This window comes from Mauremys mutica, chromosome 3 (assembly GCF_020497125.1).
Source record: "Mauremys mutica isolate MM-2020 ecotype Southern chromosome 3, ASM2049712v1, whole genome shotgun sequence".
Lineage (NCBI taxonomy): Eukaryota > Metazoa > Chordata > Testudines > Geoemydidae > Mauremys > Mauremys mutica.
In genome coordinates, this window is record NC_059074.1 from 3887465 (window position 1) to 3905497 (window position 18033).

General features: G+C 59.2%; 1 protein-coding gene across 4 annotated transcripts in view; it reads right to left on the reverse strand.

Annotated features, from left to right (window-relative positions):
- DNMT3A (DNA methyltransferase 3 alpha) overlaps positions 1–18033 on the reverse strand; it is a 247436-nt gene that overhangs the window by 136817 nt on the left and 92586 nt on the right. For all 4 annotated transcript variants that reach the window (XM_045009567.1, XM_045009568.1, XM_045009569.1 and 1 more), the window contains exon 4: positions 9177–9516. In XM_045009567.1, coding sequence (XP_044865502.1) covers positions 9177–9516 — 340 coding nt within the window. The remainder of the gene's footprint in view (positions 1–9176; positions 9517–18033) is intronic.

Here is an 18033-nt window from a genome sequence, read left to right on the forward strand (position 1 = left end):
GCATTAATAACCGGGATAATGATTAGTGAGAACTAGCACGAATGCAGCAAGCTCGCAGGGAGCCGCTGGGAGCCTAGCTCGGCGCAGCTCTGCCAACTCCCCTTTGGCCATAAAGCCACGTCAGATTGCACCAGGCTAGGCCAGGGCAACCTCAGACATCCCAGCCCAACCAGCAGGGCCCAGGAGGAGAGAAGCCGGACGCTCTCCCAGCGGGGAGCCCAGTGTGACCCATCTCGCGGCTAAGACATCCCCTGGGCAGAGAGGGAAAGGGGCTCACTACTGGGAGCTGGCTGTTTCCTAAGGGGTTTAGGAGCTGGCTGGGGAACACAAGCCACAGAAGGCAGAGCCGTGGCTGGTGCTGGGAGAGGGCAGGAGGTGGGATACTGGGGGCACATCTGATCTTCCTCTCACTCCTGTGCCTCTGCAGACAAACTTGCCCAACGAGTGCAGGAGCTTTCTTGGCTCACGGGACAAGAAGCCTGTGTGTGTGACCGAGCTGGGCAAGCTGGTCTCCACAGGAACTGGCCCCTCCTAGAAACCCGCAGTGCTACATGGGCCCTGCAGGGCACCGCAGATCTGAGAGATTGCAGCCAGTGACTGAGCACACCGGAGCCTCAGGAGAGCCGCAGGGAGCTGCACTGCAAGAAAAAACTCTGCAGGTCTCTGCCACAGAGAAACCACGGGCTAGACACAGACCCAACAGACCAGCCCCACCCATTCGACTGCCTGGCACCCACATCTGGCGCCTCACTTCACCAGCCAATCACAGCAACGGAAGCCTCAGGGGCAGCACAGCAGAAAAGACGGCTACTCACCTTTGTAACTGTTGTTCTTTGAGCTGTGTTGCTCATATCCATTCCAGTTAGGTGTGTGCGCGCCGCGTGCACGTTCATCGGAAGATTTTTACCCTAGCAACACTCGGTGGGTCGGCTGGGCGCCCCCTGGAGTGGCGCCGCTATGGCACCGGATATATACTCCTGCCGACCCATCCGCCCCTCAGTTCCTTCTTGCCGGCTACTCCGACAGAGGGGAAGGAGGGTGAGTTTGGAATGGATATGAGCAACACATCTCGAAGAACAACAGTTACAACGGTGAGTAACCGTCTTCTTCGAGTGCTTGCTCATGTCGATTCCAATTAGGTGATTCCCAAGCCTTACCTAGGCGGTGGGGTCGGAGTGAGATGTTGCAGAATGCAAAACTGCTGAGCCAAAGGCTGCATCATCTCTGGACTGTTGGACCAGTGCATAATGTGAGGCAAAGGTGTGGACCGAGGACCAGGTAGCTGCACGACCTATCCCCTGGAAGGGCATGTGAGCCAGGAAGGCAGCAGAAGAAGCCTGAGCCCTGGTGGAATGTGCAGTGAGGTGGCTCGATGGAACATGGGCCAAGTCATAGCAGTTGCGGACGCACGACGACACCCAAGAAGAAATCCCCTGCGAGGAGACAGGTAGGCCCTTCATTCGGTCTGCCACTGCGACGAAGAGTTGGGGCATTTTATGAAAGGGCTTTGTCCGCTCGATATAAAATGCGAGCGCCCTACGGACGTCTAGGGAGTGCAATTGTTGCTCCCTTCGCGATGAGTGTGGCTTCGGAAAGAAGACCGGAAGGTAGATATCCTGGTTGATATGAAAGGCCGACACCACCTTAGGGAGGAAGGCCGGATGTGGTCGCAACTGCACCTTGTCCTTGTGAAACACAGTATACAGTGGGTCCACCATGAGAGCCCGAAGCTCGGAGACTCGACTGGCCAATGTAATGGCTACGAGGAAAGCTGTCTTCCAGGACAGGTATAGCAGTGAGCAGGTTGCCAGCGGCTCGAATGGGGCAGTCATAAGTCTGGTTAGAACCAGGTTGAGGTCCCAGGTTGGGGCGGGGCGGCGAACTTGGGGGTATAAGCGCTCCAAGCCCTTGAGGAACCTAGAAACCATAGGGTGCGAGAATACAGAGCGGCCACTCTCCCCTGGGTGGAAGGTAGAGATGGCTGCCAAGTGCACCCTCAGTGATGACACCGCCAGGCCCTGCTGTTTGAGAGACCAGAGGTAGTCCAAGATGGAATGGATCGGGACCTCGGTGGGAGTAACATTGTGCGTTTTGCACCAGCAGGAGAAACGCTTCCACTTGGCCAGATACGTTAACCAAGTGGAAGGTTTCCTATTACCCAGGAGTACCTATTGTACCGAGGCAGAGCAACGTAACTCGGATTGGTTTAGCCACGCAGCAGCCATGCTGTGAGGTGCAGGGATTGCAGGTCTGGGTGGTGAAGTCTGCCATGATCCTGCGTTATGAGGTCTGGGCAAAGAGGCAGGGGAATCGGGTTGGCTATCGACAGGTCGAGCAACATGGTGTACCAGTGCTGCCTGGGCCACGCTGGAGCGATCATGATCAGGTGCGCTCTGTCCCTGCGGAGTTTTAGCAGGACCCTGTGAACCAGCGGGAACGGCGGGAAAGCGTACAGCAGATGGCTCGTCCACGACATCAGAAAAGCCTACGAGATCGAGCCCGGGGAGAGGCCTTGGAATGAGCAGAACGTCTGGCACTTCCTGTTCTCGCGATAAGTGAAGAGGTCTATGTGGGGAAAGCCCCACTTCCGGAAAACGGAATGGATAATGTCCAGACGAATCGACCACTCGTGAGACAGGAAGGATCTGCTGAGGCGATCCGCCAGAGTGTTCCGGACCCCTGGGAGAAAGGACGCTACCAGGTCTATCGATTGGGCTATGCAGAAGTCCCAGAGCTGGATAGCTTCCAGCAAAGAGGGGAGGACCGTGCTCCTCCCTGCTTGTTTATGTAATACATGGCCGTTGTGTTGTCTGTGAACACTGAGACACAACGGCCTTGTAGGTGCTGCTGAAACGCCTGGCACGCAAGGCGGACTGCTCTCAGCTCTCGGACATTGACGTGCAAGGCCAGCTCTTGAGCTGACCAAAGGCCCTGAGTGCGAAACTGACCAAGGTGAGCATCCCAGCCGAGAGACAAGGCGTCTGTCGTCAGGGACACCAAGGGCTGAGGTGGATGGAACAGCATCCCTGCACACACCAGGGAGGGCGTCGACCACCAGTCGAGGGAGCCTAGGATGCTCGGGAGGATTGTGACGATCATGTCTATGCTGTCTCTGCTCAGGTGGTACACCAAGGTGAGCCACGATTGGAGTGGACGGAGGCGAAGCCTGGCATGTTTGGTTTCGAATGTGCAGGCAGCCATGTGACCCAGGAGACCTAGGCAAGTGCGAGGCGAAGTTGTCGAGAAGTTCCGTAGACCTTGTATAATTGTTACCATCGCCTGAAACTGAGGCTGAGGTAAGCAGGCTCTGGCGAGATTGGAGTCCAGGATGGCCCCAATGAATTCTATTCTCTGTGTGGGAATCAGAGTGGATTTCTCTATATTGATCATCAGGCCTAGATGCAGGAATAGGTCCTTGACGATGCCCACATGATGGGTAACTTGGGCCTCGGAGGTCCCTCGAATTAGCCAATCGTCTAGATACGGAAAAACGTGTATCCGATGGCGGCGGAGGGAGGCGGTGACTACAGCCATGCACTTTGTGAATACTCTTGGGGCTGTAGAGAGGCCAAACGGAAGGACCGTAAACTGGAAATGTTGACGGTTGGCCACAAACCGGAGGTACCTTCTGTGTGGAGGATAAATGGCAACATGAAAATACACGTCCTTCATATCGAGGCGGCATACCAGTCTCTGGGATCCAAGGATGGGATGACGGTCCCCAGGGATACCATGCGGAACTTCAGCTTTATCATGAACTTGTTGAGTTCCCGCAGGTCTAGGATAGGTCTGAGACCTCCCTTCGCCTTGGGAATTAGGAAATAGCGGGAGTAGATCCCCTTGCCCCTTTCGTCCTTTGGTACCTCCTCTATAGCTCCGATGGCGAGGAGCATCCGCACCTCTTGCAAGAGGAATTGCTCGTGAGAGGGGTCCCTGAAGAGGAACGAGGATGGAGGGTGGGAGGTGAGGGGCGAAATAAACTGGAGGCGGTACCCAAGTTCCACCATGCGTAGGACCCAATGATCTGAGGTTAGATGGGACCACGCAGGGAGGAGAAAGGAGAGGCGGTTGTAAAAGGGAGGGAACGGATCCTGGGTAATAACTGGTACGCCGTCCTCGGGCGTGCCTTCAAAAGTTTGGCTTTGGCCCCGCTGGTGGTTTAGAGGGACCCTGATTTTGGCCCCCTTGGGGCCCTGACTGACGCCTACGACCGCCTCGGCCACGCCTCCTGCCAAAGTCCTGTCTTTGTCTAGGTGCAGGGTAAGGGCAGTGAGGCTGGGGACGGAAAGGCCGGCGCTGAGTCACCGGCGTGTGCATGCCAAGAGAACGCATAGTGACCCTGCTGTCCTTTAGGCTTTGCAGCCTAGGGTCAGTTTTTTCGGAAAACAGGCCTTTGCCATCGAAGGGCAAGTCCTGTATAGTATGCTGCAGCTCCGGGGGAAGGCCCGACACCTGGAGCCATGAAATGTGCCTCATGGCAACACCCGAAGCCAGAGTCCTGGCAGCGGAGTCAGCTGCATCCAACGAGGCCTGGAGTGAAGTTCTCGCCACTTTCTTCCCTTCTTCCAGGAGGGCAGCAAACTCTTGATGGGAGTCCTGAGGAACCAACTCCGTAAATTTGCCCACTGCCGCCCAGGTGTTGTAATTGTAGTGGCTAAGCAGGGCTTGCTGGTTTGCTACGCGGAGTTGCAGGGCCCCTGCCAAGTACACCTTACGGCCCAGTAAGTCCATTCGCCTAGCCTCCTTCGATTTAGGGGCTGGTGCCTGCTGGCCATGGCGTTCCCTCTCATTGATGGACAGGACGACAAGGGAGCAGCGGGGAGGATGTACATATAGGTACTCATACCCTCTGGAGGGTACCATGTACTTGCGTTCGACTCCCCTGGCCGCGGGCGGGATAGTGGCTGGAGGCTGCCAGATGGTATCCGCATTGGCTTGGATCGTCTGAATGAACAGTAGGGCCACTCTAGTGGGGGTGTCAGCCGACAGAATGTCTACGACCGGATCCTCTATCTCTGAGACTTCCTCCACCTGGAGGTTCATATTGAGTGCCACCCGTCTCAGGAGGTCCTGATGGGCCCTCAAGTCGATTGGAGGAGGGCCCGAGGAGGACGTTCCTGCCACCGCCTCATCTGGGGAGGAGGAAGAAGAAAGGCTGGGGACAAGCGGTCCTGCATGGGCTCGTACTCCTGGACGACCTCCTGTTCCAGTGGGATCTGGGAGTCCGGTGGCTGAACCGGGGCTTCGTCCGTACCGGTCGGAGGGGGACGGCTAACTGTCGCCTCTGGCACCCGGTGCTCTGACGGAACAGAGCGAGATGGGATCACAGGTATGCCTTGGGCCTGGTGGTACGCCCAAGGTGTCCAGAATGACCACTGATGGGGGCCAGGGTCCTGGGCCTCCTGGAAGACTCTGGTGGTCACATCCAAATCACGGTCTTGTGCGTATGAACTGCCCGCGTGGGACAACACTGATGCACGTCTGGATGGCCATGGAGCTGAAAAGCCCTGGGCAGAGTCTCCCTCTCTAGCTGGTGTTGCTCGACGCGGCACCGGGGATCGGTACCGGGTGGCATACCAGTACCGGGAGCGAGATCGGGACCTGCGACTGGAGCGGTGCCAGGAGGTCGACTGAGATCTCGAGGCTCGACGACGGGAGTGGCTACGAGAGCCACAGTGCCTGGAGCGGTGCCGGGAGCTGGATCGGTGCCGAGTGTATCGGGCTGGTGAACGGGACACTGACCGGTGCCGCGAGTACAACCGGTACCGAAATGGAGAACGGTGCCGGGACTGCGAGCGGCGTCAGGACCTGGATCGGCGACGGGACCGAGAGCGTCTGCGGCACCGTGATCGTGAACGGTGCTGCTCTGCGGTGCCGACGGAGGGTGGTCTGATCAAGGCAGGCTTGCCGATCGACTGTATAACCCACACCGGCGGTGCCGGGGGTTGAGGCAACACAGAATCCGTCATTGCAATCAACTCCCTCGCTGTGGAAAATGTCTCCGGCATGGAGGGAATAGTGAGCTCAACCACGGCTCACACCGGGGAGCGTTCAGGCACCGGACTCGACGGCTCTTGAGTGGCCAGAATCGACGGTGCCGATATTGTCAGTGCCACGGCAGGTATCCGTGCCGGGCGGTCCGACTTAGTAGAGCGCTCGGGCTGCAGAGCAGGCGGCTCAGACGCAGCAGGAGTCTTGAGCCTCTTCACCCTCGGGGAGAGGGATCTGTGCTGAGCAGACGTTGGTGCCGGCGACGGCCGGTGCCGAGAGGCCTTGGCGGTACCGGTGCGATCCGGTGCCAAGGGAGCGCTTCTTGAAGACTGTCCAGCGCTCGGTGCCGAGGGCGGAGGAGTAAGAGCTGCCTCCATCAGGAGCTGCTTGAGACGAAAGTCCCGCTCCTTTTTTGTTCTTTGTTCTCGGCTTAAAGGCCTTACAAATGTGGCACTTATCTGTCAGGTGAGATTCCCTGAGGCACTTCAGACAGGAGTCGTGGGGATCTCCTGTCAGCATCGGCTTGTGGCAGGCCGAGCACGGTTTGAAACCCAGTGAACCGGGCATGGGCCCCGGCACCGGGTGCGGGGAAGGGGATAATCCCCGAACCCCTCTGAACTATATACACTAACTATAGTACCAACGAATAAAGTTAACTACAACTATATAAATCTGAACTATATACAGAAGAATTAACGAGAGAACTACGAGTAGCTAGGGAAGTGGAGGTCAGCTAAGCCGCGCTCCACTGTTCCAACGACCGACACGGGCGGTAAGAAGGAACTGAGGGGTGGATGGGTCGGCTGGGGTATATATCCGGTGCTATAGCGGCGCCACTCCAGGGGGCGCCCAGCCAACCCACCGAGTGTTGCTAGGGTAAAAATTTTCCGACGAACGTGCACGCGGCGCGCACACACCTAATTGGAATCGATATGAGCAAGCACTCGAAGAAGAACTGGGCCCGTTCCGCCTGAGGAAAGCTGGCACCATCCACTCCATGCAACATGAAAGGTGCCCAGCACGCTGGCCCGGGTTCTGAGAGATCGTACCAAAACCCGCAATCAGCTGCAGTGCCCCTACCTCCCCGCGGGGAACGTGCAAAGCTGAGGCCAGTGCTCATTGAACCCAGTCAGGTGCCATGATCTGGAGGTGGAAGCTGACGCAAAGCAGTGTCCAACCCAAGAGGAGGGGACTGCAGCCAGCACAGCAGAAGGCCTGAGTCTTCTCTTGTCTGCACCAAATTCCCCCTCCAGGACTTACACAGAGTGACATCTGACTTACGCCAACAGAAGCAATAGACGGCTCAGGCCCAGGGAGAGCTCCAAACCCAGGGCAGGAGGAGAAAGAGACTCCCTCCCGTGGCCAGAAATGAGCAAAGGCTCTGCTATGGAGCGCAAGCAGGAAAACCGGTTCCCGGAGGGGAGAGAGGGCGGAGCTGGCAGCGAGGGGTCAGCACCAGACAACAATAAGGGGCTGGCTGCAGGGGTTAACGCCAGTCCCATGGCAGTTCTGTCTCCGCTGCACTCTGGCAGCGCCTGTAGGGCGTCTCATGCCAGCGAGCCCCACTGAACTGCACTGCACGTGCGTGTGTCTGTCTCCTGGTGAGGGCCAGGCTCTCTGTTGCAATCCAGCCTCTTGGCACTTTGTGGCTGGGCATGAGGGCAGAAAGCAGCGAGATCTTTCCTCTGGCGTAGGGGAGTTCCCCCGAGGCAGGCCAGGGGCAGGAAGGGATGTGCTACTGGTCTGCTGGCAGATGGCCCCATGGGGCCATGGAGCGCACTTCCAAGAACCTCTCAGGTGACACAAAGGACACTGGGTCGGGGCTGGTGTAGAACTGTCCCACACTCAACGTGCTGCAGCTGGCTTTTCTGTGCCCCCAGCTGAGCATCGGAGCCGGTCTCTCTCTTTCTGTGCAGCGCCCTGGGAGCTGTGCACTCGCCTGCCTTCGGGGACAGGGAACAAGAGAAGACAGTGGCCTGCCTCTCCCCGTTCCCTGCGGGCCACCAGCCGGTGACTGGGATCTCAGAGCTGGGGCAAAGGGGTGTAACCGGATTAGCAATGACTGACATGACTGAGTACAGCACAAACACGAGAGGGCGCCCAAGAGCTATGTCCATTAGCTGCACCCAGGATTTATTCCCAACAGCCCCCCCAGGGACCCGCTCCAAGTTCTTCCCTTCCCAGAGCTCAGCAATGCAGAGCCCATTCCCCGGGCAGGGGGGCACTGAGGGCTGAGCCCAGAGCTGGCAGTCTGGCACTAGTGCCTCCCTATCCGCTTTCCAGTGCATCCCTACTATCTCCCCATACTGGAGAGCAGACCCCGCCAATGGTTCGGTCTCCCCTGTTCTAAGAGCAGCGAGGCAGCTGGGAGCACAGAGCCCACGGGGTGGGGGTGGTCAGTGGGAAGCTGGGAACACGCACAGGGAATCAATTCTGAAGCACTTAGAGGAAAGTGATCAGGAACAGTCAGCATGGATTCACCAAGGGCAAGTCATGCCTGACTAACCTGATTGCCTTCTATGAGGAGATAACTGGCTCTGTGGATGAGGGGAAAGCAGTGGATGTGCTATTTCTGGACTTTAGCAAAGCTTTTGATACCGTCTCTCACAGTATTCTTGCCAGCAAGTTAAAGAAGTATGGGCTGGATGAATGGACGGTAAGCTGGATAGAAAGCTGGCTAGATCATCGGGCTCAACGGGTAGTGATCAATGGTTCCATGTCTAGTTGGCAGCCGGTATCAAGTGAAGTGCCCCAAGGGTCAGTGCTGGGGCCGGTTTTGTTCAACATCTTCATTAATGATCTGGAGGATGGCGTGGGCTGCACCCTTAGCAAGTTTGCAGATGACACTAAACTGGGAGGAGTGGTAGATACGCTGGAGGGTAGGGACAGGATACAGAGGGACCTAGACAAATTAGAGGATTGTACCAAAAGAAACTACCCCCGTACTGTGTCCCTGAGCAACCAGCCAGTCATCTGGTGCCCAGGACTCCAGCAGTACCTCTCAAGCCTGCTCCCGGCCCTGCTCTCCGTAGCAGACCCCCACACAGGGCACATCAGTTGGGTGGTGGCACCACAGGGGCACAGGCAGGAGACAGCAGGACCATGGGCAGGTCAGAGGTCACGTTACCCGCGCTCCTGGATCCTGCCAGCCCCATAGACGGGAGCCCTAAACGCTAAGGTCTTACTTTTCCCAGCTGTCTCCAAGAGTTTCCTCTTGCCTCTCTTCTTCTGGGGGGCGGAAGGGGCCAGCTCACCCTCATCGGCCGGGGGATCCGGGCTGTCCTTCGGGGTGCAGCGCCCGTTCTCCAGGGCCTGGCCCGTCTCGCTGTCTGGGAGGCTGTCTGTCTCGTCCTCGCCATGCTGCCCGCCCTTCGGGGTCCCGTCGCTGTCCTCCGGGCCTTTCCACTGGGCACCGTCTGTCTCCAGGTCTCCATTGAGCACCTGCTCCGTGGAGCCAGCATCCTGGCAGGGGGGGTGGCACTTTGGGACTGAGGCAGTGTCTTTGGATGCTTCACTACTTTCCACCTGCAGAGACAGAGAAAGGGAGAGGCTGAGAGGCCAGCTCCTGCCCAGCTCTGGGCTGCATAGGCCCTCGGGCCACCTTCGCCAGCGCCGTCACCCAGCCACATCTGCCCTCGGTGCTCCCCAATCTGGCCCCAATGTGCCCCTTGATTCATGTCCCACGTGCCCTCACCTAATATGGCCCCCGAAGGATCCCCAAGGAGCCCCCTTGACCCAGCCCCCAGTCTACACCCTTGTGCTAGAGCTGGCATGTGCCCAGTCCTCTCCGCCACGTGTCCACCTGCTCCTGGCTCCTCCTTCGCGGGGCTGCCCCGTTCACTGGCACTCTGCATAAGTCACCTACCCTGTGGGAGGGCTGAGCCCTGGGGCAGCCACTGCACCGTGCATCACAGTCCTGCCCCGCAGCCCCACGTACTGCACCAGAAAGGGCCCATCAGTGCCCTCGAGTGCTGTACAGCTCCGAGAGTGCCAGAGAACCCAGTGCTGCAGGGGTTAAAGGCACTCTCCCAGCAGTGAGCCCCCTGCACTGTACCGAGCCTGGGGGACAGGACTGCTCCTAGCTAGAGGCAGCAAGTCAATAGACTATCGACCCCCCACATACACACTCACTGCACCCCAGAGACATCTCCTGGGGCCTGCGTGAAATCCTTCCCAGTGCTCCAAGACTTACTGAAAATCAACGTTAACAGTTCAGTGATCCCCAGCCAGCTCTTTTAAAACTCTTGAATGAAAGTAATCTGGGCCTGCTGGTTTAAAATGCCTAACTTTAGTAGCTTCTGTTTCGCATCCTCCAGAAATACTACTGGAATGGAAAGAGCGTTATCGTCACCATATGCTTCAGGCTCTTTTCCTACTACAAAGATAAATGGGACGACCCAGGAAATTGTAGCCTTGTTATCCTGGCATCAATCGTGGGCTGTGACCAAAAGGGCGAGTGTGATCCTTGGATGCATAAAGAGGGGAACCTCAAGCAGGGGCAGAGTGGTGATTTTACCTGTCTTTGGAGCTGTGTGACCACTGCTGGAATCTTGTGCCCAGCTCTGGGGCCCACATCAAGAAGGATGCTGGTCAATTGGCAAGGGGTCAGAAAAGAGCCATGAGAATAATTAAAGGGTTAGAAAAAAAGCTTTATAGTGATTAAGGTAATAATTGGAGCTATACCAATCTCCTAGAACTGGAAAGAACCTTGAAAGGTCATTGAGTCTAGCCCCTGCCTTCACTAGCAGGACCAATTTTTGCCCCAGATCCCTAAGTGGCCTCCTCAAGGATTGAACTCACAACCCTGGGTTTAGCGGGCCAATGCTCAAACCACTGAGCTAGCCCTCCACCCTTGATTGAGTCAAGGAGCTCAGTCTATTTAGCCTAAGAAAGAGAAAATTAAGGGCTGTCTTCACCCCAGTCTATGGTACCTACACGGGGAACAAATATTTGATAAAAGGCTCTTCAATCTAGCAGAGAAATGTCTACCAGGATCCAAGGGCTGGTAGCTGAAACTGACGAATTCAGACTGGAAATAAGGAGCACATTTTTGATGGTGAGAGTAATTATCCACTGGAACAATTTACCAAGGGCCACTCTCCATCACTGACCACGTTTCAATCAAGACTGGCTGTTTTTCTAAAAGATGTGCTCTGGGAATGGTTCTGGGCAGGTCTCTGGCTGTTCCAATGGGAGTCAGACTAGATGATCACCATGGTCCCTTCTGGCCTTGGGATCCAGGTATCACCCCAGCCTGAAGCTGGTCACACGGGGCGCAGGCAGGAGGCCTCCAGTGACACGCAGAGGGGGCCCTGGCAAAGGGAGCGGGCAGGGCGGGGAGGCCTGTCCTCTGCGTGCTGGGACCACCCGACAGCAGCCTGCAGAGTGCGTTGCAGACCCTGTTCCCCTCCCCATTTCCCACCTTGTGCAGGCTTGGGGAGAGCAGGCTCAGAAATACAGCCCAGCCCAGCCCATGCCTGGGACACTGCACCCAACAATTATTCACCTGCTGGGACGCCGGGGGAAGGGCAGGTGCAGGCTGCCCGGTCTGTAAATACACCAGCACCCTCCACCCTGCAACACGGCTGTGTGACACCCCAGCACGGGCGGGAGGGTGCACACCCCCAGAGCTCACTGAACCCCAGCCTGTATTCATTCCTTCCAGCCCTGCTGGGCCTTACAAATCAGGGCCACGCGGGACCCGTGGCCCCAGCCCCACCTGGAAGGAGAGCTGCTCAAATGGCTAATGGGATCAGAACTGGAATCGCCCAGTCTGGTCTCTAGGGCTCCATCCAGTCACCAGGGCTCCCAGCCCTTCCCCAGGAGACAGCCCCCAGCCAGGCCCATTTCCCTGCCTGGCATCTCTCCTGAGCCCAGGCTAAGATCAAATCCCCACCCCCAGCCCAGTTACGCCCCCTGCACCCCTCTCGAAAAGCCCCACGTGCCAGGCAATTAACCTCACTTGGAAGGTGAGATTTTGTCAGACACAGCGTGCAGGGCTGCCCTGAAATCCAGCCGGCAAACCCTTGGGCTCCAGGCACAGATCGTGCTCTCTGGAGACACACGCCCAGCCCTTCCTCACCCCCCGCTGCCTCGTGCACACGACTCCATCTCCCTGGAGATGTTCCAGGAAGCTGCCCCATTATTTTACTCCCTTCACAAAAGGCCCGTGATTTGTGTTCTCCCATCGTAAAAACCATCCTTGGCCCAGCCCCTTACCTCCAGGCTCACTGAGTGTGCGCCGTCTACAGCTGCTGGCTTCAAGTCCTCTGCTCAAACTCCATCCCAGCCCCACTCCAACCTGGCTTCTGCCCCATGCCCTCCACTGACACCCCCCACCACCAAGGATCTCTGATGACCTCTTCTGAGACCAGCTTCACAGCCAGGGCTCCACCCCCAGCCCCTCCAGGCCTTTAATGTGGCCGACCACCCTGCAATGCCTGGGCTTCCGTGAGCCTGTCCTCCTCCCTTCGGTGTCTCATCTGGGGGTGGCCGTGCTCCACTCTCCTCTTACGGGGAGGGTCCCCTCAGGGCTCCATTCTTGCCCCCTCCTCTTGTCCCTCTACACCAGGGGTAGGCAACCTGTGGCACGCGTGCCAAAGGTGGCACGTGAGCTGATTTTCAGTGGCACTCACATGCCCAGGTCCTGGCCATTGGTCCGGGGGGCTCTGCATTTTAATTTAATTTTAAATGAAGTTTCTTAAACATTTTAAAAACCTTATTTACTTTACATACAACAGTAGTTTAGTTATATATTACAGACTTCTAGAAAGAGACCTTCTAAAAACGTTACAATGTATGACTGGCACACGGAACCTTACATTAGAGTGAATGAATGAAGACTTGGCACAGCACTTCTGAAAGGTTGCCGACCCCTGATCTACACTGTCTCTGGGGGGGTGTCTATGCAGCATGCAGAAGGAAGCCTCCCAGCCCAGCTCAGGAGACCTGAGGGGCTCACGCGGGTGCTCTAAAAACAGGGCTACAGAGCCTGAGCTCCAGCCCGAGCCATAGCATCAAAGCTCTGTCTACACAGCTCTTTTGAGAGCATGAGCCCACGCCCTGCTAGCCCGAGCCTGACCCAGGCTGACAAGCTCACTTCCGTGGGCTGCGCAGACACCCTGGGTGATCTCAGCCACAAACATGGCTTTGGCTTTAACACCTATCTTTAAACTGATGACTCACAAATTCACGGCCGCTCCAGCCCTGTCTCCCTCCCTCTGCCCTAAGATCTCAGCCTGTCTCTTGAATGTCCTCCCACGGGTGTCCAGCTGCCACTGAAACTTAACCCAGCCACAGCAAAGCTCCTGATCTCTCCCGACACCCTCCCCTGCCTCCTCTAGCAGGGCGAATGGCACCACCAGCCTTGCTGCTGCTCAAGCCTGACTCTTGGCTTCCTCTGACCCACACACCTCGGCTGTGTCTGCAACTCCCAGACCGAGCACCATGACAAGGGCGGTTTGGTCTCAGCCTGGCCCTGACCCATGGAACTCCAGAGGCAGGTCTGCGCGTGCAGCCCCGTGACCTGAGCCCACAGACTCGTACCCCCAGCTGGGCTGCAGCGCTCATTAACTCTGAGCTCCCTCCAGCAGCGCAGGCCAGAGGGGATCTCCGCGCAGCCCGGCGGCCCTGGCAAATCTGCCACTCTGCTCCCCAGCAGGCTGCCTTGCTCGGTATCAGGGCAGGGTAGCCGTGGGCGTGAGCCATGCAAACAGCCCCCTGCACACCGCAGGCCTGCAGGGGTGAGCTGCACCCATCTCCCCCCACCAAACTACCCCCGAGTCCCCCTCTCACGCTGGGAGCCCGCCAAGCCCGCTGCATCGGCCTGCACCTCCGGGGGCTAGAGGCTAGGACTAGGCACTGCTGTCCCAACACCCTGCTGCAGCCCCAGCCAGTCACAGCTTTGCACAGAGCCCAGCTCCCCCCCCCACCGGGGCCCAGGAGCAGATCCAGCCACCCCAGCTCCCCACAAAGCGCCCTCTGCTCCTGGCCTGGCCTGAGGAGTAGCTGCTAAGCCACCGCACTGCATCAAGGTGACAGCTGGGCCCCAGGGCTACGCCCAGGCCGGGTTCTCACATCCCCCGACCCAGGAGCCTCCCCCAGGGACCAGGGCTGTCCCAAGTGGGTGGCACCAAGGGAGGCCCCCGTCTCGTCTGGAGAGTGACAGGCCAGGCCATGCAATGGGATCCCAGAGCTGTGCCAGGGCGCTGGCGCTCGGCCCCCCTGAGAGATCTGCCCCCCGCCGGGGAGCTGTGCTGCATGCCCACAGCATGGGCAAAGCCCCCCAGGTGGGGCCAGGCTGGCTGAGGCCTGATACCAGCACGGTCTAGCTGCGCCTAGTGCAGCCCTTTGTCTTCGGGCTCCCATTTCCCATCTCACCCCCCAGGGCCAGGCTGGCGCATTCTGCACTCAGAGCTCCTGGCCTGCGGCACAGAGCCACGCGGAGGGCAGGGGTAAAGCTCTAGCACTGAGTGTGGGGCAGAGACACCTCCCAGGGCCCCAGGCGAGCTCTGTAGCAGCAGGCTAGACCCTCCTGCCAAAGCCAGCTGGTGAGTAGCCAGAACATGGCAAGTCTCGGGAGCATGAGGCTTCCCCACATTGTGCCACGAGGCTGGGGCGGGTCTCTGCTGAACAGCATGCAGCAGGGCGGGGGAGGGAGGGCCTGTGGCTTCTCACAGCGCTTTTCATTAGTCATGTAACCCCAAAGCGAAGGAAGGCCCAGGGACATGGATTCCTCCCAGCAGCTGGGCACCTGCATTATTCACAGCCCATTCATAGTGGAGAGGAGCCGGCCTGCGCGGGCGTCTCTACCCAGCTGCCTCCACTGGGGAAAGTGAAACAAGAGTGTGTGTGTGACAGGCGGAGTCAGAGCCAGCGCTGGCACAAGGCACATGGCGACACGGACTGGGGGGTGAGAGACAGACCCTGTCTACACTAGTGAAGCCAGCTGCTCAGTCACGCTCCCTAGCCCCTGCCAGCTGCACGGACTGGTGTGTGCCTCCTGGAGCGTCCTCACTGCTGGCTCCCGAGCTGCGGGGCCTGCATGCACTAGCAGCCAGCCAATTTCCTCCAGGGCTGACCTGCAGCACGGTCAGGGGCTCTCACTCAGCAGTGCTGTGCCACCCAGGGAACAGTTCGCAACGACTGTTTAACACCCCCCCACACACACACTTCTGCCCCCCCTGCACTGGGGAACCCGGGTGGGCGAGCGGTTCTGCGCAGGAGCACTCCAGAGAGCACGAGCTGCAGTCCAGCCCTGGGCTGGGTTAACAGCGAGGGAGAGCGCCAGCCTCAGCCCCTGGCCCAGGGGAGCCGGGTACACAATCAAGGCCAACCCCCGCCCATAGCCACGCAGCCCTGGACAGAGCCGGCAGGGGCTCCCGGCTGGGGGGAGAAGGGCAGGGCTGGCAGCCTGGGAGCCCGGCTGATGGTGTGAGAGCCAGCCAGGGGTGCTCCACGCCAGCCTTGAGCCCCCCTCTGCTTCCTGCTCCTGGGACTCAGGGGCGAGCAGTGCAGCAGGCTCATCCTCCCAGGGCTGGGGGGCCAGGACTCCCACCCTGCTCAGCAACGGCGCTCGGGGGCCATTGGCCAGGGGCTGCAGGAAGCGCCTGGACAGCAGAGCGGCTGCGAGGGGAAGGGTGAGGAGTTAAGAGTGAAAGGCCCAGCCTGGCTCAGTGGTTTCCGTGGCAAGGGAGAGTGAAAGTGTAAGCGTGCTCTGCAAACCCCAGCAGGGACGCGTGCAGGCAGCGCTGGCTGCAGGGGGCTGTGCTGGGGGGGGCTTTGGTTCTTTCCATAACAGCTGCAGGACTGGGGCCAGGCCACAGCCCCCTGGGATATCTGGGCACCGGGCACACACACAAATCCGATGGGGCAGCACTGGGGGCTCTTCTTTCCAGGCAGCCTTAGGGCCCCCATTCCCCACCACTGGGCCCCCACAGACCTGGCCACAGAGCTCCACCTCCAGGACTGATTACTGCAATTCATTCCATCTAGGAACGAAGTCAGACCCACAAAACCCTCCCGTGGGGACACAATGCAGTGCCATTCTGCTTAGCAGCACACGGACACATCACCCCATACCCCCCTCTCTCCTGCAGCTCCCCACTCGAGCCAGAGCAAGGTCTCCGTCCTGATCCACCAGTGGGGGAGACAGAACTCACCCGGGAGCTGGGCCTGGCCTCCGGACTCCCTCCCACGAGAGGGGAGAGGCGCCGAGCCCCAGGCTGAATCAGAACTCAGCTCTTTTGGCTGCTGCTACTGCAGGTGGGAGGGCAGAGTCTGGGTATTACTAAACTGCGAAGTGTTCAGCTCCTCTGCTGATGGGGGCCACCCAGCCGGCCGACTAGCCAGAACACCCCTGCTCAGACACCCGCCCTGCCCCCTGCAGCAGAGCCCCCTAGCACTGAGATCTGCACTCAAGGGGGAGAGCGCTCCCCTGAGTTACCCTGCTCCGGGCTGCACCTGGGTCCCCCCTGCCGGTCCCCCAACCGCCCCGATCAGTGCCTGTCTCACATGGCCACCCTGCACCACAACGGAATGGCTGCTGCAGTAGCTCAGGCTCCCAGCCCCAGAGGCCCCATGTCGGCAGGGCGCCAGGACTCTGGCCATGAGCTCACCAGGCACATTACATGCTCCATTAGAAAGCACGAGGTATTGAACACTTCGCTCAGTTTCCTGTGCTCCAAACCCAGCGTTCAGCTCCCTCTGCCTCCGCACCCCCTCCCACAAGCAAGGCAGCAGGAACAGGCCTGGCCCTGGGGCCTAGCTCCGCCTGCCTCTGAGGAGGAACAAGACACCAGGAGCACCGCTGCTGAACCGAGGGGCTGGGACTCTCCCCGTGGACCAAGGCAGGCCTGCTTGGAGCCCAGCCAAACACGGAGGGAGCAGCAGAGAGGAGGTGCTTTCCTGTAGTGCCAGCCTTCTCGGCCACCTGCACCACCCTGTCCTGGAGGGACCTCAGCCCTCCCACTCAGCGCCTGCTGTGCCAGCCCTCGGCCCAGGCCCTGCAGGCAAGCCTGGGTTTGAAGAAAGAGGCTTGTCCCTAAGGCAGGGAGGAGCCTGGAATACCAGTCCCCATGCCCCAAACGTGACTTGCTCTCAGCCCAGCCCCCGTCTGCGCTGCAGGGCACAGGTGGGCAGCAGGAACCCCTTCAGTCAAGCTGAAATGCACCCAAGGGAGCCTCTCCCTTGCCCCCCATCTCTCTCCTACCAGGCAGCCTTGTCCTGGTGCCATGCCAGTGCCACACAGACATCGCCCCCCCCTCTCCCCCCGGCCCTGGCTGGCCACTTGCTGCTCACTCGGTCTTCACAGCTAAGTGAAAAGGGAAGCAGGGCCGTGGCTCTGGCAGCGATCAGTGGGGCCAGGCACTGGGCCCGGCTGATGCAGAACAGTGCCGATGCCAGCATCGTGCCCTGTGGAAACTACATGTCCCAGGATGCAATGCACAGTGGCACAGAGAACCTGCCAGCACACGGCTTGGCTTTGCCTCTGCTCCATCGGCTGGAATAGCTGAGAGGCGCTGGGGGGCTGCAGTGAGGATCAAGGGGCTTGGGCTTAGGGGGTCTGAACCAAGGATTAAAGGGGGGGGGCCTGCAGGTGAGGCTCGACGGTCGCTCTCAAGAGCTCTCCGTATCCTTCCCTTTCACAGACACCGCAATTCCCCCACAACTAACTCACAAATCCCTGGCACTGAGCCTGGAGAGCTCCCCCAGCCCTGCCGCTGCCTGGGGTCCCTCACCGTCCGCCAGGGATGGACCCCACTGCACTGGCTCCTCAGGAGAGGGGAGGAAGGTGTCACCGTGGAACCCCCCACCCACTCGGCCATGTGCTGACGGACACCCCGCATGCCAACAGCACATCCAAGGCCACAAGGGGCGGCTGCCTCTTACCATGGTGCAGGCCCCACTGCATCCCCGACCGGAGCCCCCCGAGGACAGCTGCCGCCTGCCTGCGTCCCAGGAGCCTCCTCCCCACACTTGTTTCTCTTTCTCAGCGCCTGCAGCAGACGCTTCCTGCTGAGCGCTGGTCCTGACGCTGCCTCG